At 42.2% G+C, this 26,321-nt stretch overlaps 2 protein-coding genes across 8 annotated transcripts in view; one reads left to right on the plus strand and one right to left on the minus strand.

Moving 5' to 3' along the window:
• LOC139411470 (E3 ubiquitin-protein ligase Arkadia-like) overlaps window positions 1-5,785 on the minus strand; it is a 49,469-nt gene extending 43,684 nt beyond the window's left edge. For 3 of the 6 annotated variants that reach the window (XM_071157889.1, XM_071157888.1, XM_071157883.1), the window contains exon 1: window positions 5,381-5,785. The gene's annotated coding sequence lies outside the window, so the exon portion shown is untranslated. The remainder of the gene's footprint in view (window positions 1-5,380) is intronic. The other 3 variants (XM_071157890.1, XM_071157887.1, XM_071157885.1) reach the window with 3 other exon arrangements.
• Window positions 5,786-12,051: 6,266 nt separating this feature from the next.
• LOC139411471 (SAFB-like transcription modulator) lies at window positions 12,052-25,770 on the plus strand. Of its 2 annotated transcripts, XM_071157892.1 has the most exons (20): window positions 12,052-12,217; window positions 14,412-14,499; window positions 14,583-14,674; window positions 14,759-14,932; window positions 15,135-15,162; window positions 16,331-16,826; window positions 17,456-17,499; window positions 17,888-18,000; window positions 18,257-18,406; window positions 18,751-18,866; window positions 18,954-19,105; window positions 19,190-19,350; window positions 19,440-19,579; window positions 19,675-19,855; window positions 20,053-20,177; window positions 21,952-22,128; window positions 22,301-22,750; window positions 22,852-22,996; window positions 23,109-23,269; window positions 25,302-25,770. In XM_071157892.1, the coding sequence occupies exons 1-20, from the start codon at window positions 12,083-12,085 to the stop codon at window positions 25,402-25,404; spliced, it is 3,231 nt and encodes a 1,076-aa protein (XP_071013993.1). In that variant the 5' UTR covers window positions 12,052-12,082; the 3' UTR covers window positions 25,405-25,770. The 2 variants fall into 2 exon arrangements, with proteins under 2 accessions (XP_071013993.1, XP_071013992.1); XM_071157891.1 differs by having other exon boundaries at window positions 14,583-14,932.
• Window positions 25,771-26,321: the final 551 nt, after the last annotated feature.

A 26,321-nucleotide genomic window follows, 5' to 3' on the forward strand; every position in this document is an offset into this window, starting at 1 on the left:
TGGTGTTCTTTTGATGCAACTCAGCATTCTTTGTCCTCCAAACACGACAAGTTGAGTTTTTACCAAAAATATCTATTTTGACATTCTCCCAATCTTCTTCTGGATCATCCAAATGCTCTCTAGCAAACTTCAGACGGGCCTGGACATGTACTGGCTTAAGCAGGGGGACACGTCTGGCACTGCAGGATTTGAGTCCCTGGAGGCGTAGTGTGTTACTGATGGTAGGCTTTGTTACTTTGGTCCCAGCTCTCTGCAGGTCATTCACTAGGTGTGGTTCTGGGATTTTTGCTCACCGTTCTTGTGATCATTTTGACCCCACGGGGTGAGATCTTGCGTGGAGCCCCAGATCGAGGGAGATTATCAGTGGTCTTGTATGTCTTCCATTTCCTGATAATTGCTCCCACAGTTGATTTATTCAAACCAAGCTGGTTACCTATTGCAGATTCAGTCTTCCCAGCCTGGTGCAGGTCTACAATTTTGTTTCTGGTGTCCTTTGACAGCTCTTTGGTCTTGGCCATAGTGGAGTTTGGAGTGTGACTGTTTGAGGTTGTGGACAGGTGTCTTTTATACTGATAACAAGTTCAAACAGGTGCCATTAATACAGGTAACGAGTGGAGGACAGAGGAGCCTCTTAAAGAAGAAGTTACAGGTCTGTGAGAGCCAGAAATCTTGCTTGTTTGTAGGTGACCAAATACTTATTTTCCACCATAATTTGCAAATAAATTCATAAAAAATCCTACAATGTGATTTTCTGGATTTTTTTCCTTCTCATTTTGTCTGTCATAGTTGAAGTGTACAGGCCTCTCGTCTTTTTAAGTGGGAGAACTTGCACAATTGGTGGCTGACTAAATACTTTTTTGCCCCACTGTTCAGCAAATAATGCAATCATATTCAGTCTGTTGCATTCCATTCGTTGACCCTGAGATCCGGATGTTACATAACACCACACGACGTGAGCATGCAGCACTATAAGCTTATTTAGTGATCATAAAGTGTGTTAAAATCTGCACCAGGAAAGTAGTGTAGAGTGTAATTTGATGTGTGAGCATACACTAGAATGCAAACCTACTGCAAAACCCAGTCAGTCAGTGAGTGCCTGGGGTGGAAGCCACTTCCCCCACCCATTGTTTGGACAAGAGTGATTCTAGAGTTATGGATGTTACATTTGCATGCAAAACCACAAATTTAAAATATCTCACAGAATGGACAAAATATAAATTAAAAGTTTGATGTGTTGGTCTATAGTACCCTTTGGGGGGAGTGTATACAGTATTGGCATGTTGGTTTCACTTTAAAAAGGACAACATTACTTTCTCAGGTTGACCTTCCGCTGGAATTCTCCATATGCATATTAAACCCCATTGACCCATGAGTAGGTAGAAGCCTGCAGGGAACAAGGATTGTGTGGGTGCTTGTCTTCAAAACAGCAACTGAACCCTGAGTGGGTCAATCACTAGGGATCATCACAGTAGGTAGGAAAGCACTCAAATCCTGCATTTACCCAATATAAACTGAGCAGACCTTCCAGCCAAAGAAAGCACAGGTTGGTGTCGAAACCCTGCCATGTAGGCTGGCTGAGGACTGAAGTCAGATTTAATGCCGGTAGGGCTGGAATCCAAACTGACACGTTTCCTCATGAATCCTTCACAGCTCGAGGATTCGTGTAACCCTGAGTTGACTACCATTAAAACACGATATCCACCTCACAAACTAGACAACAGGAGAGGGTATCTGGCCAGGAGCCCTCAATGTGTAGCCTAGCCTACTAAAGCAAACTAACATTGACAGTAGCACTGAACAAATACCTGATACAGTATTCATGAAAACACTCATGTATCATGTCTGTGTTTCCATCTCATGAGCAAAGAGAAAGAAGAAGATGCCGCAGGTGGAGACATCTGGGAACTAGGGCTGGGGCGTTCTGAGATACCCGCTCCCTGGGTTCTGATGTATAACTGCTGCCAGAGAACCAAAGCCCCAAACCATGATCCTCTGAGGCTCCCCCTGTGAGCCACTGATGAGCTCCTGTGCCACAGAGCAAGCAGCGCATGACACTCAGCAACACAGCAGCCTCAGTGGACAGCCACCTTGGCAATCAATCCCCCCTGGCACCAAGGTGGAGACATTTCAGAGGAGAGGGCGTTTATGGTAAACTGCTTTAATTCATTCCTTGAGGAGCACAACACAGACCTATCTTGAGCTTCACAGTACACCGTTTCAACAATGGCTGCAGAAAAACCAAATCTACCACCAATGCAAGGACACACAAATTATTAACCTATCCCAAACCGTTACCTAATATATCTTTTACTATTTTTAGTGCAGGTTTGTCAATGTGTTCTGTGCAAGGTGTGACTAAAATTGTGAGGTGTATCAGAACTCATTATGCAGTACCTCTACCAGTCAATAATTGTAGAAAACGCCACACCAATGCAATGAACTGCAGAACAGGAAGTTACACATTCTTGTCTCTACAAAAGGTAGCCAACATGTTAGCCAAGAAACAAAAAGTGCACAGCTTTGAGTAAGCAGGCACAGTACTTCATACATTGCCGCTATGACAGGCCCTACTGAGAAGCTAAAATGTCATCCGCCTCACAATCACAGGGATTCTTCTATCTAATGTCGTATGACGCAACCAGCACTGCTAACATTGACAACATTACATACTGCAAAGGGGATGGAAATCCCCTAATGCGCTGACAAGAACGGCCATTTGTATAAACTCATTTTTGCTTTCAAAGAAGGAACACCTAGACAACCTTTGAGTGATTAAGCATTGGTTTCCTATATAGTGCGCATGGTACTATATACTAGATCCTTGATAATTTTAGGAAATGGCAGAGCACCGTTAAAATTCTATGAGCTAGAAATAAACTTAATTGTAGCTACACACATTCCCTTGTAACTATGGCAGCTTCTAAAACCCACTGGATGCCTTATTGCAGAGCAGAGGCACAATTATAGAAAGATAATAGTGGGGCCCATTTCAGCATTTCCTCTCAGCACATCAGCATGGTTGTTTTTTGTCAGTTTTAGTTTGACTTGATAAAAACAGTGATACATGACTGTTCATCAGAAATCATCACGTCTGTTCTGCCCACAGAATTGTAGTAGTATTATAATACGTCTACATCATGGCACTATTATCTCAAGCCTGTATTTGAGATGTCCAAGCCTTTTCTTATAATAGCTCGCCTGATTTCAGTTTGTGACAAAACAAGCAAGTATAGTGTAGAGAATCATTGAACCATCTAAATCGCTGTGAAATATATGTTCCATAACCAAACCTCTAGTATTTTCAGCTGCTTGAAGCTGGTGTACAAAACCAAAAGTAAAAGACGCAAAAACTAACTTTAATAACGTAAGCATAGAAATAGAACACAGAACAGAGCTACCGCTTCCAAAGTCCCGTTTCCACTGGCACTTGAAATTTGGGCCAGATTCGACCTGGGTCGAGGGAAACCCGGGCCAGCGCAGCCCAGTTTCACAACTGGCGCCAGCTCAATTCAAATTCGGGTTGGTGACGCCATTACTATGCAACCACCAAGTGGATCACTGCTGGATGCGGTTACGTTTAGCTAGCTTGTTGTTGTTAGCTAGCACATGGACAAGCAGTACTGCAGTAGCTAGACATAACACAAATTGCCATAATAGCTGGGTCCTTTATTCATTATTACACTACACAAACTTTTATGATAACCGTCAGCCCTCAAATGCTAGCTATCTAACCTTAGCTAGCAAATCAGAGTTGAAACAATCTAGATAACGTAAGCTAGCAGGAATTTTTGCTAGCCAGGTCGTATTGCTAGCTAGCTAATAGCCAATACCATGGTACGCAAGGTAGGAATTATTAGTTATGCTAACAACGACGCTAACGTTTAGTTAGCCAACGTCAGCAAGCTAAATACATGGTTGGCTGGCACTGGCAGGAGTATAGGGTAACGTTTGTTACAGCATGGTGAAGGTGAAAACAATGATTCAACATTTTGTTCGCAAGCAACATCAGCGAAGCCAGCTGCAGTCACATATTGGCTACCTTGCAACATGACATAATGTATAATTTCTGGGGGGAGTGGAAATGCAATTTGAGCTATCCCACCAAGGCCAGCCCAGCCTGGGTTGAATTCAAAGTGCCAATGGAAACGGGATTTAGTGTTTCTTTTAATGAGAATGACTGATTTTTAACTCATATTTCTATGTGAAATGTTTCGGGTCGCCCAAAAAGTTACACATTGCAGCTTTAAATCAATCCAGTGATGTGTTATTGTTCTCCAAATTGTGACTGAGATGGGTTGTCTTCTATCATAGATAAAGAGTGGCATCAACGCAAAAGTAATGGCATCAACATCGTGAACACAAACCAAAACATGTAATGAGGGAAGAATTATTGGTGCTTCTTATACTGTAACAGTGCAGAGAATTTAGGGCAGGATAATTAAAGATTGACTGGTCCCAAGTGTACACATCAAGTTTCCTAACAATGAGTCATTCGGTTGACAAAGCTCTCCTTCATACAATTTTTTTTATATTTTTCTGACAGTATTTGCCTAATGTTTTCTGGTTTGCACTAGGCCTCAATCTGAGATATTTCCTAATTTGGTCTATGGCTCTTTAGGTACGTAACCATACTAATTGTACAAGCCTGTCTATGTATTTCATCTTTATACGTAATGCATCAAGATTACAACCAAAGCCATTCCAGATTTCGAATGACTGCTGCAAATGTCTTCAGCATTGTGTTTTCTTTAGCAATATTAACGTAAGTCAACAAACCTAACACGCTACCAGGCTGATTTGACAGCGCAGTTCCATTACTTGAAAAGAATGTGATGAACATTCATCATCCTCCTCTCTGATGTGTCTGTCACAGATACAAAACATTTTGATGTTGCCCAACGTTATCCAGCACTAGTAAGCTAACGTTGAATTAAGTCAGTTATTCGTGTAATTGTCTTATTTGGTTAACTTAACGTTCGCTACTTGGGTTACGTCTGAGTTCATCGTAAAATGTAATAAATAAATGGCTATAGTTACATGGCCTTGGCTAACTAGTTTACTTAGTTAGCTAGATGGAAGAGCTGCAAAGCTTCACAATCAAATGTTGGGTTTCTAATTAACTCGCTGATAAGATCATATTTTCTAATAACCAATGTAGCTAGCTACCTAACTCGTTAGCTAGCCAACCCCAAAATGGCTCACAACAAGACATTTTAGCTACTACCATACCAAGCTAACATTAACTACTGAATATTCAGAGCAAACAATAGCTTGCTAGCTAGCTACAGTACGCTGGATACTGTCTGGTCGTGTTAGCCAGCTAACGTTGTGAGAAAAACAAAGACAGTTATCTAGCTAGCTATATTGACTCAACACATACCTGTACTCTCTTGAAAGTGGGCTTCTGTGTTATTTCGTGGCTCCCTTTGAATTACATATGCTCTGGATGAACTTAAATAAAGGACACAAGTAAATCGCGATCGAACGACAGTCACCGGGTAGTGAAACTGACAACAGGAACAAAATCGAAGTGGGCCCGTGGCAATACCAACGTCGTTACAAATCAGCGCCTGGCTAAAGACCCGAGAGAAAAATACTTGCTATTTTCCTGGCTTTATATGGTATATTAACACGCTACGCAATACATAATGTTTTTTCTACGATAAAACACACATTCCATTATATTTGCCATCAGGGCCCTCGATTAAGTCCCCATTCCTGCCTCTTCGAGGCGACCACTGTTGTTTACCCAGCTCGACTCGTCCGTTTACTCTCGCTGGCACCTAGGTTGGGTTGCTGGACTTGTGTGAAGCTAGCCACAATAAGGATTCGCCACAAAGGTGCCTGGAATTTGCGATTCGCCTTCAAAATAAAATGTCCCCCCATTGAAACATGCAAACGGATACAAATAGTGGAATAATGCCATATTTGGAATAGATCCTGCTTAACAAGGTTGGAATGTTGTTAATTAAATCCAACAAAAGACAACAACTAGTTAATTTGTCCAAAATAAATTTAAGTCGCACTGTGAATGTATTACATTTCAGAACAGCGTTGGTGACATTCGTATATGCCCTGTACAGCCTTATCTATTGATGTTGGGTCCATGAAATGGGGTATCAGCCTTCTCGTGACACCCACAGAACACAACTGTGAAGAGTCTACACACATATTAGCACTTATTTGACACCGGTGTGAACTGACACACATTAACTCACCAGTCAACCTACTATGTGTATTGGCATTGATATTGCAATGTACAGCCTTACCCATGGATCTTGGGTCCATGAAATTCTATGTCGCAAATATTTCTGTAAACTCTTCAGCGTTGTGTTCTGTGGGTGTCACGGAGTAGGCTGATACCCCATTTCATGGAGCCAAGAGCCATAGGTAAGGCTATAAATAAAATCAAACTTTGTCACATGCGCCGAATATTTTTTTCCTTTTTTATTTTATTTAACTAGTCAAGTCAGGTAAGAACAAATTCGAATGTAAAATGACGGCCTACCGGGGAACAGTGGGTTAACTGCCTTCTTCAGGGGCAGAAAGACAGAATTTATTTTACCTTGTCAGCTCGGGGTTTCGATCCAATACAACAAGTGTAAACTTTACGGTGAAAAGCTTACTTACAAGCCCTTAACCAACAGTGCAGCTTAAGAAGAGTTAAGAACATATTTACCAAATAAACGAAAGTAAAAAATAATTAAAAGTAACACAATAACATAACAATAACGAGGCTATATACAGGGGGTGGGGGCAATGTAATAGTCCTGTAGCCATTTGATTAGTTCTTCAGCAGTTTTATGGCTTGGGGGTAGAAGCTGTTAAGGAGCCTTTTGGTCCTAGACTTGGCACTCTGGTACCGCTTGCCTGTGTGTTAGCAGAGGAAACTGTCTATGACTTGGGTGACTGGAGTCTCTGGCAATTTTATGGGCTTTCCTCTGACACCACCTATTATATAGGTCCTGGATTGCAGGAAGCTTGGCCCCAGTGATGTATTGGGCCGCACGCACTACCCTCTGTTGCGCCTTAAGGTCAGATGCCGAGCAGTTGCCATACCAGGCGGTGATGCAACTGGTCAGGATGCTCTCGATTATGCAGCTGTAGACTTTTTTTGAAGAATTGGGGACCCGTGCCAAATCTTTTCAGTCTCGAGGGGGAACAAGTTTTGTTGTGTCCTTTTCACGACTGTCTTGGTGTGTTTGGACCATGATACATCATTGGTGATGTGGAAACCAAGGAACTTGAAACTCTCGACCCGCTCCAGTACAGCCCCGTTGATGTTAATGGGGGCCTGTTCGGCCCACCTTTTCCTGTAGTCCACGATCAGCTCCTTTGTCTTGCTCACACTGTACATTGCAATATGAATGTCAATACGCACAATAGGCTGGATAGTGAGGTGATATACCACAGTTAAAGTCCCACAAGAAGAACAACAACGCTAATAGTTGTGTTCTATGGGTGTCACAACTAGGCTGATATCCCACTTCATGAACCCAAGGTCAATAGGTAAGGCTGTACAGTGCATATAAGTATGCCCCCAATGCAATTCTGAAGTCTAATACATCCACAGTGCGATTTCAACATTATTTTCTTGTTGTTGTGTCAAATTAACTACTTATTGTGTTTTGTAGGCTGATACCCTATTTCATGGACCCAAGATCCATAGGTAAGGCTGTAGGCTACATTGCAATATGAATGACCAATACGCACAATAGACTGACTGGGGGGGGGGGGTGATTTCCCACAGTCAAAGTTTTGCAATAAAAGCTATGACGCTAAACTTGTGTGAACTCTTCACAGTTGTGTTCTGTGGGTGTCACTGAGTAGGCTGATACCCCATTGCATGGACCTAAGATGATGATCCATAGGTAAGGGAATACATAGCAATATGAATGTCAATACACAGTAGGTTGACTGGTGATCAAAATCCCAGTATATACAGATATTGGTGATAGTGCACGATAGCTATGTCAATATTGCGAGCCGGGAGGAGTAATGGCGGCTGGTAGAGCTTTTTGAGTCGACGCGACATGTCGGCAAATTCAAGATAGAAGAACCATTTAAACAGTTTGCTATTACAGCGGATGAAGGTGCGGAAAAAGCGTGGAGATGTGGGAATGGACAGCGAGGAAGAAAGAAAGCAGTTGAGTGTAGAGGGAAGCTGTGTGGTGAGGAAGATTGGCATCAAGTACAAAAATAAAAAACGGCAGCCGGTAGCAAAACATTTTTACTTGACGAGAGTGAGGATGAATTACCTGCGTCTTAATGATTGAGTCGCTGACGTGATCGTCCTGTCCGGGTTGGCGCCCCCCTCGGGTTTGTGCCGTCGGGTAGATCTTTGTGGGCAAAACTCAGCCTTGTCTCAAGGTACTAAGTTGGTGGTTGAAGATATCCCTCTAGTGGTGTGAGGGCTGTGCTTTGGCAAAGTGGGTGGGGTTATATCCTGCCTGGTTGGCCCTGTCCGGGGGTATAGGGCCACAGTGTCTCCCGATCCCTCCTGTCTCAGCCTCGTAATTATGCTGCAATAGTTTGTGTTGGGGGTGCTAGGGTCAGTCTGTTATATCTGGAGTATTTCTCCTGTCTTATCCGATGTCCTGTGTGAATTTAAGTATGCTCCCTCTAATTCTCTTTATCTCTTCTCTCGGAGGACCTGAGTCCTAAGACCAAGCCTCAGGACTACCTGGCCTGATGACTCCTTAATGTCCCCAGTCCACCTGGTCGTGCTGCTACTCCAGTTTCAACTGTTCTGCCTGCGGCTATGGAACCCTGACCTGTTCGCCGGACAGGCGCTTGTCCCGGACCTGCTGTTTTCGACTCTCTCTCTCTACCGCACCTGCTGTCTCTAACTCTGAATGATCGACTATGAAAAGCCAACTGACATTTACTCCTGAAGTGCTGACCTGTTGCACCCTCTACAACTACTGTGATTATTATTATTTGACCCTGCAGGTCATCAATGAACGTTTGAACATCTTGGCCATGTACTGTTATAATCTCCACCCGGCGCAGCCAGAAGAGGACTGGCCACCCCTCAGAGCATGGTTCCTCTCTACATTTCTTCCTAGGTTCCTGCCTTTCTAGGGAGTTTTTCCTAGCCACCGTGCTTCTATCAAATTGCTTGCTGTTTGGGGTTTTAGGCCGGGTTTCTGTATAGCACTTTGGCCTAAAGAGCAGGAACCCAGACTTCACCAAATAAATCAGAAATACAGACAGTGTCATCCTGCAAGAAACATGGTATAGAGGAAATGGACCCACTGGTTGCCCTCTAGTCCCATCCACCAAATGACCAGCTGTTACACAGAGATCAGACGTAACCCACTCTATTAAATTAATCAAAACAGGAACATTTTACATTTGGCTAGAAATTCTAAAGGAAATTATCTCAACAGAGTAAAATGTCCTCCTGTGTGCTACCTATATCCATGAAGACAGCTTCTCCATCCTAGAGCGAGAGATCAATCATTTCCAGCCCCTGGACACATGCTAGTGTGTGGTAACCTAAATGCCTGAACTGGACAAGAAGATGACATTCTCAGTACACAGGGGGACAAACAGCTACCTGGAGGTGACAGTATTCCCTCCCAAATATGCCCCCCTAGACACGACTACGACAAAACAACCAACAAAAATGGGTCACGAGTCTTGCAGCTCTGTTGCACGCTGGGTCTGTACATAGTCAATGGTAGGCTTCAAGGGGACTCCTACAGTAGGTACACCTACAGTTCATCCCTTGGCTGTAGTTCTATAGATTACTTTATCACAAACCTCAACCTAGAGTCTCAGTCAGACCAATGAGCGTTCACAGTCAGACCAATGACACCCCTATCAGATCAAATCAACATCACAGCCTACTTGAACAGAATAATACTCTATCACGAGGAATCGAAGCCAACCAAACGTCATACTGTTAAGAAGATGGAAGGAAAGTAGTGTAGAAACCTACCAAAAAACTATTGGGCAACAACAAATCCAATCCCAGTAAGACAACTTCCTGGACAAAACATTTCACTGCAATAGTGAAGCTATAAACTTGACAGTAGAAAGCCTAAACTGTATATTTTACCTTTCAGCTTCTCTATCAAGTCTAAAAGTGTCAAGCAGACGGCCTAAGAAAATTAACAACAATGATAAATGGTTTGATGAAGAATGCAAAACCCTAAGAAACACATTGAGAAACATATCCAACCAAAAGCACAGAGACCCAGAAAACCACAGCAGTATTAGGACGTTACCCTTTAGTTGTCAAAATCCAGAAAAGAGCTGTTAAATTCTACAACCACATAAAAGGAAGCAATGCCCACACATTCCACCACAAGAGTCCCCCTCAGCCAGAGAAGAGTCCCTCTCAGCCAGCTGGTTCTGTTCACAAACACAAACAGACCCCACAGAGCCCCTGGACCACAACACAATTAGACCCAATCAAAAAAGATAATTATTTGACACACTGGAAAGAATCAACTAAAAAACTGAGCAAATTGGAATGCCCTAAACAGAAAATACCTGACAAATGTGATTTGAGAAAATTAAGAAAATCCTTGACTACGTGAAGACTCTGTGATCATAGACTTGCTATTGAGAGAGGCCACCACATGCAGACCTGGCTCTCAAGCACAGGACCTTGGCACCTTAAATTGTGGAGAACGGGCTCGTGGTAATGACTGGAGAGGAGTAGGTGGAATGGTATCAAATACGTCAAACAAATGGTTTCCATTTTTTTTATGCCATTCCATTTGCTCCTTTCCGGCCATTATTATGAGCCTTGTCTCATGAGAAGTGAGAAGACAAACTATGAGTTCACTGCTCACAAAGTTAGTTGGAAACTGAGTGGCACATGCTAACCTCCTGCCAAATGTTTGAACACATTAGATATACATATTTCCCACAGATCACACAGGTCCACAAAAAATTCAAAAACAAACCAAACTCCCATATCTGTTAGGCAAAATACTGCAGTGTGCATTCATAGCAGCAAGATTTGTGGCCTGTTGCCATGAGAAAAGGGTAACCATGTGGAGCACAAATAATGTTTTAAATACCACCAATATTTATCTGTTTATCTTTACCTACCTACCTTTATTCGTACTATAACTATTTGCACATTGCTAAAACACTGTACATAGCTGATAATATATAGTAACACTTGAAATCACAGGAGTTTGGTGGCACCTTAATTGGGGAGGATGGGGTCGTGGTAATGACTGGAGCCGAATAGGTGGAACACTATCAAATACATCAAACACATGGTTTGATACCATTCCATTTGCTCCTTTCCAGACATTATTCGTGCTCCCCTTAGGAGCCTCCACTGTGAAATGTCTTTATCTTTTTAAAACATTTTTGAAGGCAATATTTACTGTTAAATTTGAATCTTTTTTTGTTGTTGTTTTGTGTCTTCTCACTTTTGTTTATTTCACTTGCTTTGCCAATAAAGCCCCTTTGAATTGAAATGATAGGAAAAACATGGGTTTCAGTACAGTTGGGTTCCCTAAACAGAAAATGTAGGGATTCATAGCCATGGTTATTAACTGTATCGCAGAAATAGAACGTAAAATCACAGAAAATATATGTTGGGGTGGCAACTGCAGAGAAGTACTTGGGTGTACAATATTTTGTTGCAGAGGACAAGGTGTGTTGAAAGATAGGGTCCAGTCCTCCCAGGCTGCCAGCCTGGATTAGGATCAGATAGGGCCAAGTAGTGGAATAGGGGTGAGGTTTTAATGGGTGTAGGTTTGGTACAGTGATTTTTTTCTTCCCCTTTGTGTCAAAGCGTGTAATGAATTTGCACTCCAGAACAGTAGGTGGAAACAAAGGGCTATATAAGAGACATAGATGAAAAAAGTGGCGGCATGCACTTTAAACGTTTGTTTGCGGACTGCCATGATATCATAGAAGAAGATATATTAATAAGGGGGCCGTGACCAGCCTCACACTCCAGTACAGTAGGTGGCAGTGTATGCATATTCCAGTTGGATGCGATCCGCCAATACACATTTTGAGAATAACTTTGGGGCCATTGCGTGAGCATGCGTGCTTCCCTTCTGCACACACAAGTTTACAACAACACATCCAGCAAGGTAAAATGGCGTCGGGTGCCATTTCAACGGAGTCAAAGAAAATAACAGATTTACGAGTTATAGATCTTAAATCTGAACTCAAGCGAAGGAATTTAGATGTCACAGGTGTGAAGAATGTTCTAATTGCAAGGCTGAAACAGGTAACGAGCTCAATTTATTTGTACTTGGCGAACGCAAAGCTAATGACCACTAGGCTAGCTAATGTTAGCTACCAAACAGTTTTACGGATTTGATTGATTGAGGCCGTCCTCAACTGCTGCCAGCTAGATAGCTTAGCTATCCAACTTGTTATGGGATGAATGTGTATCTATGTACAGCTTGCTTTTTTTCGTAGTTGCCAACTAAGATGTTTAGTCTGCTAGCTAACGTTACCGTTGGATGCTGTCTAGTTTTCCAACTGCGGTACTGCGTGCTCGCGGCCTGTCTTTGCAGCGTCAGGTTGACAAGGTAGTCCACCGTCCTGCATCGATGCAGTCGGTGTGTGGGCGTTGGTAACTAATGTTAGCTGGCCATGACATCTAATCGCATCTATGTCTCCTTTAGAAAACTATGTTGCTATAGGCCCACATCCACACACACATTTCGCAAAGTACCATGATCAGAGTTAACGTTTATAATTCAAATGAAAAATCTAATATTATTTTTCACAGGCGCCGAATAAAACGGGTGTTTACCTTGCCGTGAAATGCTTACTTACAATACCTTAACCAACAAAGCAGTTTTAAGAACAATAAGAGTTAAGATAATATTTACTAAATAAACTAAAGTAAATTTTTATACATATAATGAACTATAATCTGACTTGACAGGAGACGTTGATATGGTGAATCTCATTTAAACCCAGGAAGCAGCCATTCAATTTGCCATTCACTAGTTAACCAAATGGAATCCTGTCAAAATACGTTAGTTACTCACCAAATAAGCCGGTATATAGGTTTCCACTAGATAGCACAGCCACAAAGTAAAAATGGTCTATTTCGTAAATTATATGATCTTGCTGTTTGTATTGAATGTGACTGTCTGTCAACTTGATTACTCAATTTTCTCTGATCCTGTGCAACTATGTTGTAAACCTTCATTCATAGGCTAGGTTGTAGCAACCTCATGATGGATATAGGGAATATTCAGGTATTATGTAGTAGCCTAAACCTATCGATGTTACATTGAGCTGGGTGAATGGAATATGAATGACAGTCATAAAATAGGCTGTAATAGAAATAAATCCATGCTCATAATTTGTTGTTGTTGCCCTCCATCACCTTAAATGCACCAACCACCACTGATTTTAAGTTCAGGTGTAAGGTTAGCAGTGGTTAGGGTTAGCTGCTAGGTTTTAAATCAGATTTTAAGACGTTAAATTGTAGAAATAGGTGGGGTTTAAGACTTTGTGCCTGTGGTAACTAGTGACAACCAGGTATGTAGGCCTAAACAATGCCTCTTCGGCAGCTCCAATGTATTGAGCTGTTGTAGACCTGTTCATTGCAGTAAGGTTAGTGCTATCAGCGATCCTTGTGACGCGAGTGATTTACATTGGAGGTGCAGAATAGGCGTTTTTTTTCAGTTGCTTGTACATTTTTATTAAGACCTTTTTTGGACGTACATCCTGACCATGCCGGCAGTAAATTACGATAGTTGCTATTCAAAACTCCATATTTGGTGAGTAATGAACGTATTTTAACTCGATGAGTCCCACCGTAACGCCGGTGTGCGTATTGGACTTCTAACCCCTCTTAAACGTAGTGTGTTTGAACTACGTACTTCTGTGTGATTAAGGGGGGCTGAGCTAAAGTGTTGTTTGAGGCAATGGCGGATCCCGAAGGGGCCCAGGACTGGTCTTTTTACTAAAATGTCTGTGGAATCCGAATTGTTTGAGCTACAAACTATTATCTATAAAAATGTGAGACTCCGTGTTTTGCTCTATGATGCTCACATGCTACATAAGTCGTTAGAATGGTAAGGGTTACTTCAACCTAGAAGGGTGTAGTGACATGGTTTCTATAATACTGTAATAAGCTCACATAGTTGTTGTCACTGACTAGTTGGATATTCATATCACAGTGAGCAAACAATTTTTGTACTTACAGCATTCATATAAATTCATTTTCATCAAGTTTATGCTTTGACCAATTTTTTTGTTGTTGAAATTTGTCAATAAAACTCATGAATGCAGCTGTTTTATGTCAAATTGTTTTGTGTTCTACTTGTTGTCCTGAAAAGAAAATGGTAAAACACTTAATTGTGAGGCTAAATATAAGGATGGGACATTAAATTCATGTCAGAAAAATGACTAGTAATTACAATAGTGTTTATTTTTATTTTATTATACTTTCTCAGGCCATTGAGGAGGAAGGTGGAGATCCAGAGACCATTGAAATTCCACTCCCAGCAGACACGCCTAATAGAAAAAATGCAAAAGCTAAAGGTAATTTGACATTCCTAATATTTAAATTACTGTTCAATATTTCTGTTTCCAATTTGGATGATATGACTTCATTACTTCTTTAGGAAAGAAAGTGGACTCTGACACTGACAATCCAATGGAAGATGAATCCTTCTCCAAGGAAGATGAATCCTTCTCCAAGGAAGATGAATCCTTCTCCAAGGAAGATGAATCCTTTTCCAAGGAAGATGAATCCTTTTCCAAGGAAGATGAATCCTTTTCCAAGGAAGATGAATCCTTTTCCAAGGAAGATGAATCCTTCTCCAAGGAAGATGAATCTCCTACCAAGGAAGATGAATCTCCTACCAAGGAAGATGAATCTCCTACCAAGGAAGATGAATCTCCTACCAAGGAAGATGAATCTCCTACCAAGGAAGAGGAATCTGCTACCAAGGAAAACAAATATTTTTCCAAGGTGAGTGTCACATGAATATGTTTACGTTTGTGTTTACCCCACTGTCACGGTAGACTAAAGATCATTAGGTTACCATACACAGATCAGATATTGTTTTTATAATTAAATGCTGGTATTCAGATCAGTTAACCCGGTTTAAGTAAGGCATTAGACTGAAACTATCTTTATATGTGTATTTACCTTTCACGTTGATCTCTTTCAGGAGGGAGACGAGGATGATGTTGAAGAAGGTATGTTTGTGCTCACACCCTATTGAATTGATTACTTTTCTTGGGGGGGGGGGGGGATTTGCAGGTAGCCCCCTTTGCGTGAAGGTAAGAAACTGCTATGCCCCCTCTCTCCTTTATGCCTTCCATTTCTTTTGTCTGCTGGCTGGATACTCAGCCAGCCATCTATCCAGGACTCAGTGTTCATGAATACAACATAGAAGGGACATCCTGTTTTTGGAGGACTTGCTTCTTTTGGTCACAGTACTTTTTTTGAGGGTGGGATGTTACCTACTCTTCCAGGCCTGAGATGCAAGAGGGCTCCATCAACCATACAGACTGCATAGTACATTCCCTCAAGATAAAAAGCTCAGGAATCAACAGGCTTCTTTAAGGTGAGGGAAAGGTTTGCACTGAAGAAGGCAAGCTGATTTAGAGGGAGTTCCAGTGTGTGCTGACGATACCATGGGGGACTCCTGCCCATCGGGGCCCATCCTCCTGTATCACCCCAACTGCAGTACAGATGTCTCAGACGGAGAGAAGAAATCATTGCTGAGAATGCTCAAAGACCAACCAGGACATGATGTACAGACTAGAGGACACATTTGCTAAGGACTTGAGCCTGTCACTGCAATCACAAGGACGATTAAAGATGACATCAATTTTTTTGTCAACCATCCCAAGTCACTTAAGACAGACTTTTATGAGGGAAAGAAGACATGGGAGATGACCATAAAGACTATGATGGGAGAGCCCTGGGCAGTAGAACGGCCATAAAATGAGACTGAATTTGACCTCCATGGCTTTGGGCACAGATTATTTTTTTGGTTACGGAAGAAGTTGGACAGATGGTCTTTTCCTTTATTTTGAACAAATGCCCTCTTCAAACTGATGAACAGGAATGGAGCTCCTAATGACAGGAGCATTGAAGAGTAACTTCACTGTACAGTACACATAACTGTAAGGATCGCAAAAGAAGTATTGGTGGTGAAAATGACATGAAGATTATTGATCCGCACCACCATTTTTCAATGAGGAATGTATGTTTGTGTGTTCCTGTGGTCTTCTACCCTTCGATGACCACTAATACTAAACTTGCTTTCTATTCTACTTCCTAGGTCAAGTAACAGACATGTCAATGTTAAACATTGTGTTTTTTTTTGCCATGTTTTATCCTTATTAAATCCCTCAGATATAACTGATACAGATGATGGTACTCGCGAAAATTCTAAACCTCCACCCAGTGAGGACGGCCTCCCAGAAACCGAGGTTGAGGCAGAAGCCGAGGCGGAGGCCGAACAAGTGGAGGAGATCGAAACTGAAGTTGCCGTCTCCGCTAAAGAAGACGAGGACGATAACATATCCGTCACACTCCAGAATGAAGATGCCATCACGCTGGATGTTGATGGTGATGACCTCCTGGAAACAGGTAAACATGTGAAACTTCCAGATTCAGAGGCAGACAAGGGCTGTGACGAGCCAGAGGCCTCTGCTGAGACGAGCCCCAAGGATGCCATGAAGATGGAAGTGGAAGGCCATAAAGATGGTAAGAAGGATGACGGGACGAAGGTTGACTCCTCTAAGAAGGAAAGCAGAGAGGCCTCGAAGAAAGCTGAAATGGGAGACAAAGACAAGGATTCTGGGAAGAAAGGCCCCTCGTCTACTGGGGCATCAGGTCAAGGAAAGAGGTTTGTCTTTCTAGCTATGTCAGTTCTTTAAGATACTACTACCAAGTTCCAGCTCACTGTGAACGCAGCATTGTGGGTAGCCTCAAGATTTTTTTTACTTTTTTTCCTAATGAGAAATGTTCATTGATGTACCTAATGAGCCTCCCATTTGTTACTTTCATTTGGTTGTTTTTCTGAAGTTGGGTAATTTGTGTCATTAACCAGGAGCTGAAAACAGATGTTACTTTCACCTTTCCAGCACGTTTGCCTTTTCCAGTTCCCACGTAGGGCTTTTTAAAAGGGCAGTAGTCCCTGTGATGTCAGTTTGTCAGAAACATATGAAATGATTCGCTGTGAAGTCGAACGCAATACTGAAGATTTCATTGGTCCAGGGAGTAAATTGGCTGAGAACATGACCCATATCACCCGAGGAAAAGCAATGAAAAAGGCCATTATGGGAGTTTTGTCCAAATGCAAGCCTTGCCCGTGGGGATAAAAAAAAAAATACATACATACATACATACAGCAAAACAAAGTGTTTCTTTAAAAAAAAGTTGTTTGCCCTGGTGTACGTCATATTCCGCAGGGGCTTTCATATACTGGCACTCATCTCTTGTTTCTTTTTATTTGTTGTGAAATCTGCTTTGTAGTTCTTCAAAGGACAGAGATGGAAAGGCCACAAAAGATGACAAAGGTAAGCATTTTACAGGTACATTTCTCAAGTCGTCATTACTGATGATCAGACGATGGTCAAGCATAGGCCTTTATGTAGTGTATGTAGCAATGTGCAGTATTGACTGGACAGCCAAAATGGCATTTTCTCAAGCGTCAGAACATACCGAGTTGATCTGGGAATTTTATTTTATTCTGCGTATTACCCAGTTTTCTTCACATATCTAAAAAGTACATTTCTTTGGCATTTTAAAGGTGTCTGAAATGATTTAATTTAGTCAAAAGCACCTGCATTTTAACATGTAATGCTTACCGGTATGTAACATTAGGCTGTTGTAGATTAGTTTTAAGTGTGTAGACATGTAAAAGCCTCTACAGTGTATGTATGTTTTGAAACAACCCTATTTCAGGAAGTATCAGCAGTAGTAGTGCAAGCAGCTCCACTCGAAACATATGGGTGAGCGGCCTGTCCTCCAACACCAAAGCAGCTGATTTGAAAAACCTTTTTGGCAAATATGGGAAGGTAAGTCTAGAGCTTAAAATGTCCGTAAACGGTTTCTTGTGGTGGGGTACTGGGGTTTGATGTTTCTTACTGTATGGGTGTCATGGTTTTGCTTTGACTTATTGGAAACTATTTACTGTTTTACTAGGGGAAAGGGGGATACCTAGTCAGTTGTAGAACTGGATGCATTCAACTGAAATGTCTTCCGCATTTAACCCAACCCCTCTACAAGCAGCATGTAGTTGCTCCACCCCTAAACAAATTCCTGTCGCCACAGGTTTTTAGTGCCAAAGTGGTTACTAATGCTCGCAGTCCTGGAGCCAAATGTTATGGCTTGGTGACAATGTCTTCCAGTACAGAGGTGGGAAGGTGCATCTCCCACCTGGACCGCACAGAACTCCACGGCCAGCAGATATCTGTTGAAAGGGTAAGCTGACAAACAGTTGTTTTGCACATTGTTCAGCTAGAATGTTGAGAGCACGATTACAATTTTACAGTACAGAGTCTTTTCTCTGACTTCTATCTTTTGTGATGTCATAAAGCCTCCAGAACTCTTGATGATTCTAAGATTCCATTTTGAGAGTTTTTTGCAAAACAACATTGGCTGACATTTTCTTCTGAGCCATTGAGCCAACATGCGCTCTGTAATTTTCATTGTAGGGAGAAACAAGGTTCAAGGTCCTTTTGTTCTTTAATTAATTGAAATTACATTGCTCCAGAATTGTGACGGAGCCTTTAATTACTGTGACGGAGTATTTGTTGTCTTTTTAGGTTAAAAGTGATCCCTTCAAGAAAGAACCTTCAAAGAAGGAATCAGATGACAAAACCAGCTCCAGCAAATCAAGTGACAAACGTAGTGCGTTGACAAACAAGACTAGCACTAGCAAGTATGTGAGGAAGAAACACAAAATCTGTCTTTCAGAATGGGGAAATTTGAAATAAATTTTCATGTCTGTTATTTTTTTCCCCTGAAGAACCCAGCCATCCTCCAAAAAAGAAGAGAAGAAGTCCGACAAGCCATCAGACAAAGACGGCAAGGATTCATCCAAGAAGCAGGAGTCTAAAAGCACAACATCCAGCTCAGGCCCAGATGCCTCCAAGAAAGATGATAAAAAGCATGGTGGAAGTATGTATGTTCCTCCTTAGGTTCCTTTTTATGTATTGTGTTGTAGGGTAGGAAAAATTAAAACCCCTGTCCTGTTTTGTGTAGGGACCAAGAGCCCTGGCAAGATGGTGGTGATTGATCATGCCAAAGGAGACCTGAACAAAGTGAGACCACCATTCAGGAGGGGGAGATTTGACAAGCCGGGTTTCACCACCAACAACAACATGATGCAGCGGAGACCCAGATATTTCATGCCCCCCGAAGAGGTTTGTCGCAGTTTTCTTTTCTATCCGACAAAGTTTGATCATGGAACTTTCTTTTTCAATGTTCACCTCTACATGCTTGTCTTTCCTAGATGGAGATGAATAGAGTTAGAGTTTTCCCCAACAAGGGAGGCAGCAAAGACATCCTCCCCTTTGAGAAGATGAAAGAGCAGAGGTTGCGTGAGCGTATGGTCCGGCTGGAGCGCGTCCGCAGGGCTGTGGAGCTTCGCAGGTCAGCCTGAAACAAACTCCTACTCTAATTGTTGTATTCTGTAGTACTGTAAGGATGCTGGGTACTAATGTTTCTGTGACTTCCTGTCCCGTCAGGCGGCGTGAGATAGCGGAGCGGGAACGCCGGGAGCGTGAGCGTATCAGTCTGATTAGGGAGCGGGAGGAGAGGGAGAACCTGCTCCGTGAACGGCAGAGGCTTGAGGTGGAGAGGCAGAAACTGGAGAGGGAGCGCATGGAGAGGGAAAGGCTGGAGAGGGAAAGGATCCGCATAGAGCAGGTGCTTGGACTCAAATCATTAAGGATGTTTAGTCAACCTGGCTGTACCTTAGTTGATTGTTGTAAAACGACAGGAGTAAGGTAAATTGTTTACTCATTGTTCATCCTGGTGATCTGTCAACAGCTCCCAGGAGCATTTTGAGCAAACCATTTAGTGGATTGTTAATGTAATGCTGACGTTATCTCGCTGTGATGCAGGAGCGGCGTAAAGAGGCGGAGCGTATGGCTCGTGAGCGGGAGGAGCTGAGGAGGCAGCAGGAGCAGCTCCGCTACGAGCAGGAGAAGAGAAACAACCTGAAGAGAGGCCGCGATGTGGACCACAGGTACACAAGGCCACACTGTAGTTGGGGATGGGATGTGTGTCTGGGGTTTGCTCTGTGTAGCTGAGGCTCTGTTCGTGGACAACCAGTGTCGTGTCTTTGCCATTATTAAATTGAAGACTTTGTTTTTTATCAAAGATTCCATTAATTAGTATAACGTGATCAAAGTAATTAATCGTGTAACTGTAATTAACTAGGAAATAGGGGCACCAAGGAAAGTATTCAGATTACAAAGTTATAATTTCCCAATATAACCTTTCAGATATTTTCATATCTGATCAATAGTCTTCTGATTATTTATTTATTTATCTTATCTCATGTTAGTCTCATTCCAAACGTCGTAAATTGTTGGTTATCTGCACGAATCCAGTCTTGACTGAGTCATCCATACATCAATTGTCTTAAATAGTTTATTTATTACTAACTAAGTAATTCACAGAAATGCATGAACAAACAGTAAATATGGTTACATGAAATTCTAGAATGTGCCCTAGTGGGCTAAACCGGCATGGCAGCTTGTTAGACAAAGGGGCAATGGGGGGTCGACTAAGAAGTCACTACAGGGTTAATAATTATAACAATTGAAATGCTAATCCTTACACATGAACGCTCACTCAGTCGGGAACAATTGCAATCAATATTTACGCTCAGTGTGTCGTCTTGATCGCTGGTGAAAAGTTAATTTATTTTGCAGAATTGTCCGTCTCTCTCCCTCTCTCTCTCGGTTGTGGTTAGAGGGGATTGTTCAACCTTGACATTCAAATAGAATGGATGTTTCGGCGGATGTCGTTATTCGCGTTCAATGATGCTGAATTCCTAGCTGCAGACTAGTAATTAGTATCAAAGACTTGTTCTTATTCTGTCGGTAGTCTAAGAGTTTTAACCATGTGGTATGGTTAAAAGATTCAGCAATGGTCTACAACCTTGAGTCCCCCTCCTAATGGAGAAAAACATGGTCTACTGATAATTTCTCAAAGTGGGGTTTTATTCAGAATGGCAGAAGAGGGCTGTCTCAGGATGTCTGGCCCTAACTGGGCTCAGGGGCGGTCCTCTGATTTAGTTCAAATCAAAAGGGAATTGTATTTTTCTTCATTAAACAGTCCACAATCATATTACACCCTTATTCAAATAGTATCATCCTCACTCATTCATCTTATACAACAATTAGATGTAAACCTCATATCTGAGGCTATTATATAAACAGCGGTATGGTAATGTGGCCACACCGTCTCTCTTGAGCTTGCCAAGTTGTGACAAACGCACCAGTTTGTAACTGGATTCTTCACTGATCTTTTACACTTTCTCTGGAACATGAATTTTGTTCGTACCTCATGTTCTGTGAGGTGGAAGGATTTCCTTTGTCTCCATGAAAACTACTCTCTACTCTCTGTGTGTCCATGAGGCAGGGTCTTCCTTAGGAATTTACGACCTCACTCTGCCCACAGCAGTCTGGTTGTATAAGCAGAGAGCGGGGGATGGTGTTCACTGTACTCAAAGAGAGCAACATCATGACACCAGCTTCCACCATTATGTCCATGAAGTTGCAGGATAGGTTACAGTACTGCTTTGTCGTTGTCCCTGCACACAGACTTGTCTCCCGTCCTGGTATGTCTGCATTCCACAGCAGACAGGGATGCTTGGTCTCAGACATGACCAGCAGATGTCAATTTGACCATCAACTGAAAAGTGAAAGATACAATTTGGTGGTATGTGTTATTCCACACCATTTTGTTTACTTGTCACCCAGGTAAAGCATATTCTCCATTGAATGTTTCAGCCGGAGGGATGATCCCTACTGGAATGGAAACAAGAAGATCCAGCCAGAGTCTGAGGGCCGTGTCAACCAGGGCTCGGACTACAACCGCCAGCAGAACCGCTTTACTGAGTTCAGCCCCCGGGAGAGAGGCAGAGGCTTCCCTGAGGCTGCAGCCGTTGAGCCCAACACCATTGAGAGGTAGGCCCTATTATTTCTAAGTGCTTTTTGTAAATAAAGCAACCTGGACCTAAAACGGCAAAGAGCAAGCTACACACAGCCCACATAGCAGTTTAGCATGTCTATCTCTCTCCAGTAACAGTCAGCTCTTGACAGAATCTGACAATCCATTTTGGGTGTCGGGGGTTTTCAGACGTAACCGCTTCAACAGTGAGCCTGAGGCTAAGAAGTCCCGCCCGGCTGCTCGCAGGGACAGCTCTGGGTTTGAGCGCTACCCCAAGAACTTTGAGACTGTCCGCAGGGCTGAGCCTCCTCCAACTCCACGAGCAGACATCCGTGACACAGACCGCAGAGAGATCCGAGACAGGGATGAGCGCCGGGCTGCGCCCATGCCTGAGCGCCGGGCTGCGACCATGCCTGAGCGCCGGGCCGCGCCCATTCCTGAGCGCCGAGCCGCGCCCATGCCTGAGCGCCGGGCCGCGCCCATGCCTGAGCGCCCAGCAGGGGGCAGAGCACCCATGCCTGGCATGTCTCATACCGGCCGCTCCCCCAGAGGCTCCGGGCACGCTGGTCATGCTACTCATACTGGGCATGCAGGATGGAAGAATGACGGCAGCATGAGTGCACCTAAGGGGGACATACGGTGAGAATGGATGGATGCCTAGTGTGCTTGTTTGATTAAAGTTGTAGACAAAGGCCTTTTGTTATCAATGTGGTAATAATCATGTCTCTGTGGTTGTGTAGTGGAGCTGTGCGTACCGGTATGCGGCCAGAGCGTTCAGGCAGAGATGGCCAGGGGCCTGCTCTCAGAGGAGGCTCCTCAGCCAGCCGAGGAAGATCCAACTTCAGTGGCCGGGATGGAGGAAGACCCATGGTCATGGCAGACCAGGTCAGAACCTCACAAATCCCCCATAGCTAAATCTACACATTCAATACCCTCCATTTTAGTTACATTTCAGATAGGGAATTCATAACTACAATCTCCCCTGTTCTCCACTCAGCATTTCAGCTCTGGCCGCCAGGTGGTGGTGGAGCGGCATGGCCGGGACCAGCCGGCCCCCAGGAAGGAGTGGCATGGTGGGGCTGGATCCCAGGGAGGGGGCTTCCCAGACAGTCGCAGGATGGGAGACAGTCGTGGCAGCATGATGGCCCCACACTCAAGGTATTCACTGCCGTTGCATTAAGACTGTACTTTTCCCTGTTATGGTTAAACTCAAATATACTAATTGATAAAAATATTTTTAAAACATTATTTATGGTAAAAAATATCTTTGTTAATGATATTATGAATAGGAGAGGTGGAGTTAACACATATGTGGAATTGTTAGCTCTATCTAAAATTACAACCAACTGATTGGTGCACTACTGCAAAAATGGAGGAGGCAAGTAGAAGGGGGAGAAGGGGAGCTTGTTTATCTGGCCTTTATTAAAGAGCAAAATTGGAGAAAGAGAATTGTCATGAATAGAAAAATATACCTGTTTTATTTGAGGACTAAAATGTTCACCATGGCACCATACAGGTTGTAAAATACTTGAAGAGATTTCCAGTGTGCTGATTCCATGGCACATGGTTTATAAACTGATACACAAAACAATGCTTGACTCAAACCGTAGTTTTTCTATTTAAATTATTATACAATATTCTTGCCACCAAAATAAGAATGTTATGTATATGGGGCATACAACCATGTCAGCTATGCAGATTTAGCTGCGAAGAGACAATTTGACCACTTATTCTGGTATTGTCCTGTGTAGTCTGTTTCTGGCCACAGAGTCAGGAGTGGTTAAACAGTCATGACATTGTTCCAAAATGAGCCCTACAAATAGCACTGTTGGGTGATCAGGAAAGCTGTAATCAATCAACAACCAAATGTATACATTTAATTCACATCTGTTGATAATGTCCCATTTAGAAAGGTTTGAGAATCTGTGTAAAACATCACACAACAGTTGAAAAGGAAATGGCACAAGGAAATCAAGAGTAGGTGGTCTATTGAGATAGGTGGGATGGGCTGAGAGAAACCGAGGGGTGGATTTAATCTGTAATAGTTGTGACTGAAATGAATATATATCATGTGTATCGGACTTGTCTGAGCACTATGATTTAGGCTTGGGTGGTATCCGTATTTCCATACCGTCATTGTGCCATGCCGGGATATTCTGTAATACACCATAATACCTACACTGAACAAAAGGAGCACTATTTTCAAACCCCACTGGATCTTCTGTAATCCGGAGGTTAGCAATGCTAACAAGTAGATGTAAAAGCCCATAGATAATGCTAACTAAATACTAAAGAGGACATTGTGTACAGTCTCTGACCTAAAGTATTTGCAGGACAGACAAACCAGCTCAGTTATACAAGTAACTAAACAATTATCCACAGTTTGCTGCATCCACAAAGCAAATATCAGCAAGGCTCTTGATCCAGGAGAGGATTCTCTGCTGTTACCAAGCTAAGCTAAATAGGCTAAATAGCTACTAAATTAGCAAACCAAATCACAACTGTAGCGCATTTAACACATTTTAGACAGTTAATAGGTATAAGATAACGAACTCGATCACCTGGCGTGTGCTACACAAGTGAGTGACTCACAGGTAGCCTAGTGGTTAGTGTTGGACTAGTAACTGGAAGGTTGCAAGATCAAATCCCTGAGCTGACAAGGTACAAATCTGTCGATCTGCCCCTGAACAAGGCAGTTAACCCACTGTTCCTAGGCCTCCATTGAAAATAAGAATTTGTTCTTAACTGACTTGTCTAGTTAAATAAACTTTAAAAAAACAAGGCTCTGGTTGTTGTGCTTATAAACAAACACCATGTGACTGAGGACTACCAGTAAGCTTCATAATGAAAAATTGTGACAATCCTTACTGATTGCAGGTATTTACCTAAAGTAGCTACAAATATTCAAATTCAACGGTATTGGCGGTATATTTGGCTATTTCCAAATACTCCGGTATACGGTATACCGCCCAAGCAAACTATCAATCAAGTGTAAAAAAAACAAAAAAACAACTCCAATGAATCCGAATGTGTGATATTATTATGTATATAAAAAAAATTATATATATATATATATATATACACACCATACTACTTTTATATGTAAAAATGTATTCTGGTAGAAGCCACATTTGAGCTTCTGTCTTTACTGTATGCTCCTTTAGGCAGAAATGTATTTTTGTTTCTCCAGCCACTCTTCGTCTGCAATGAACAGAATCGTGCAGATCACCAACAGTTCCATGTCCAGTGTTGGCGGATTCAAGCCCTTCAAAGGAGCACCCCGACGGTTCTAACTGCCTGTCCCCAGATCAGCTTAAGCTTATTTTTCAAAAATACATTTTTTTTAAAGTATTGTGTTTTAAGAGGCTGGTTTCTAGCCATAAGGTTGATATAGAAATGTTTTGTTCTGTATAGGTTAAATCAATGTATGGTTTCCTAACAGTTGTGCTGTGACTTAAACCCTGTGCACATAATGTTCAACTTACCTTTAGAATAGAATTGTACAGCTTTAGTTATTTGTAACAAGTTTGATGTTAACTGCTCTTCCCCTAACTGAAACTCCATGTACCGTATGTAAGCAGATCAATGTATTCTTTAACCATCATTTTTAGTTATGCCCCTGGTGCTTCTGAAGGTTATTAAATGATACATCTTGCTCATTTTGTCTTCGCTCCTACATTTGACTCATGAAGTGCACATACAAGACATCACACATTGAGTGGTTGTGAAAAGAGAAGTTATTTTTTATTGTCCATTTACTTTAATAATCAGGCTGAATGTCCCTCGTCTAAGGCATTTTGTTACAGAAGAAACACCATCTACATTTTTCAACGGTACTGTGATAGGCTACATACATTATTTGGTCATATGTATATAGATAAACATTTTAACCTTCCAACACGAGGATTGACCTTTTTGTGTGTGGTTAAACATAAGTGAAAATATTGAAATTATACTCTGCTAAATGTCATTAGTATGCATTTGTTGCATTATGCATCAGAATAACATTGGGATTAATATAATTGCATTTAATCTCAACAGAACAAAAGGAAACCTATACAGAACAATATGGTGGATTGCGTTCATGTTCTGTGCTCCAGTATATCTGATTTTACACATTTCCCATAAAACAAATTTCTCCAATCTATACAGTATCAATGTCAAAATAGCCAACTTTTAAAATCCCTTCCCTCTAGATGACCAGCCAGTG

This window comes from Oncorhynchus clarkii, chromosome 6 (genome assembly GCF_045791955.1).
Source record: "Oncorhynchus clarkii lewisi isolate Uvic-CL-2024 chromosome 6, UVic_Ocla_1.0, whole genome shotgun sequence".
Lineage (NCBI taxonomy): Eukaryota > Metazoa > Chordata > Actinopteri > Salmoniformes > Salmonidae > Oncorhynchus > Oncorhynchus clarkii.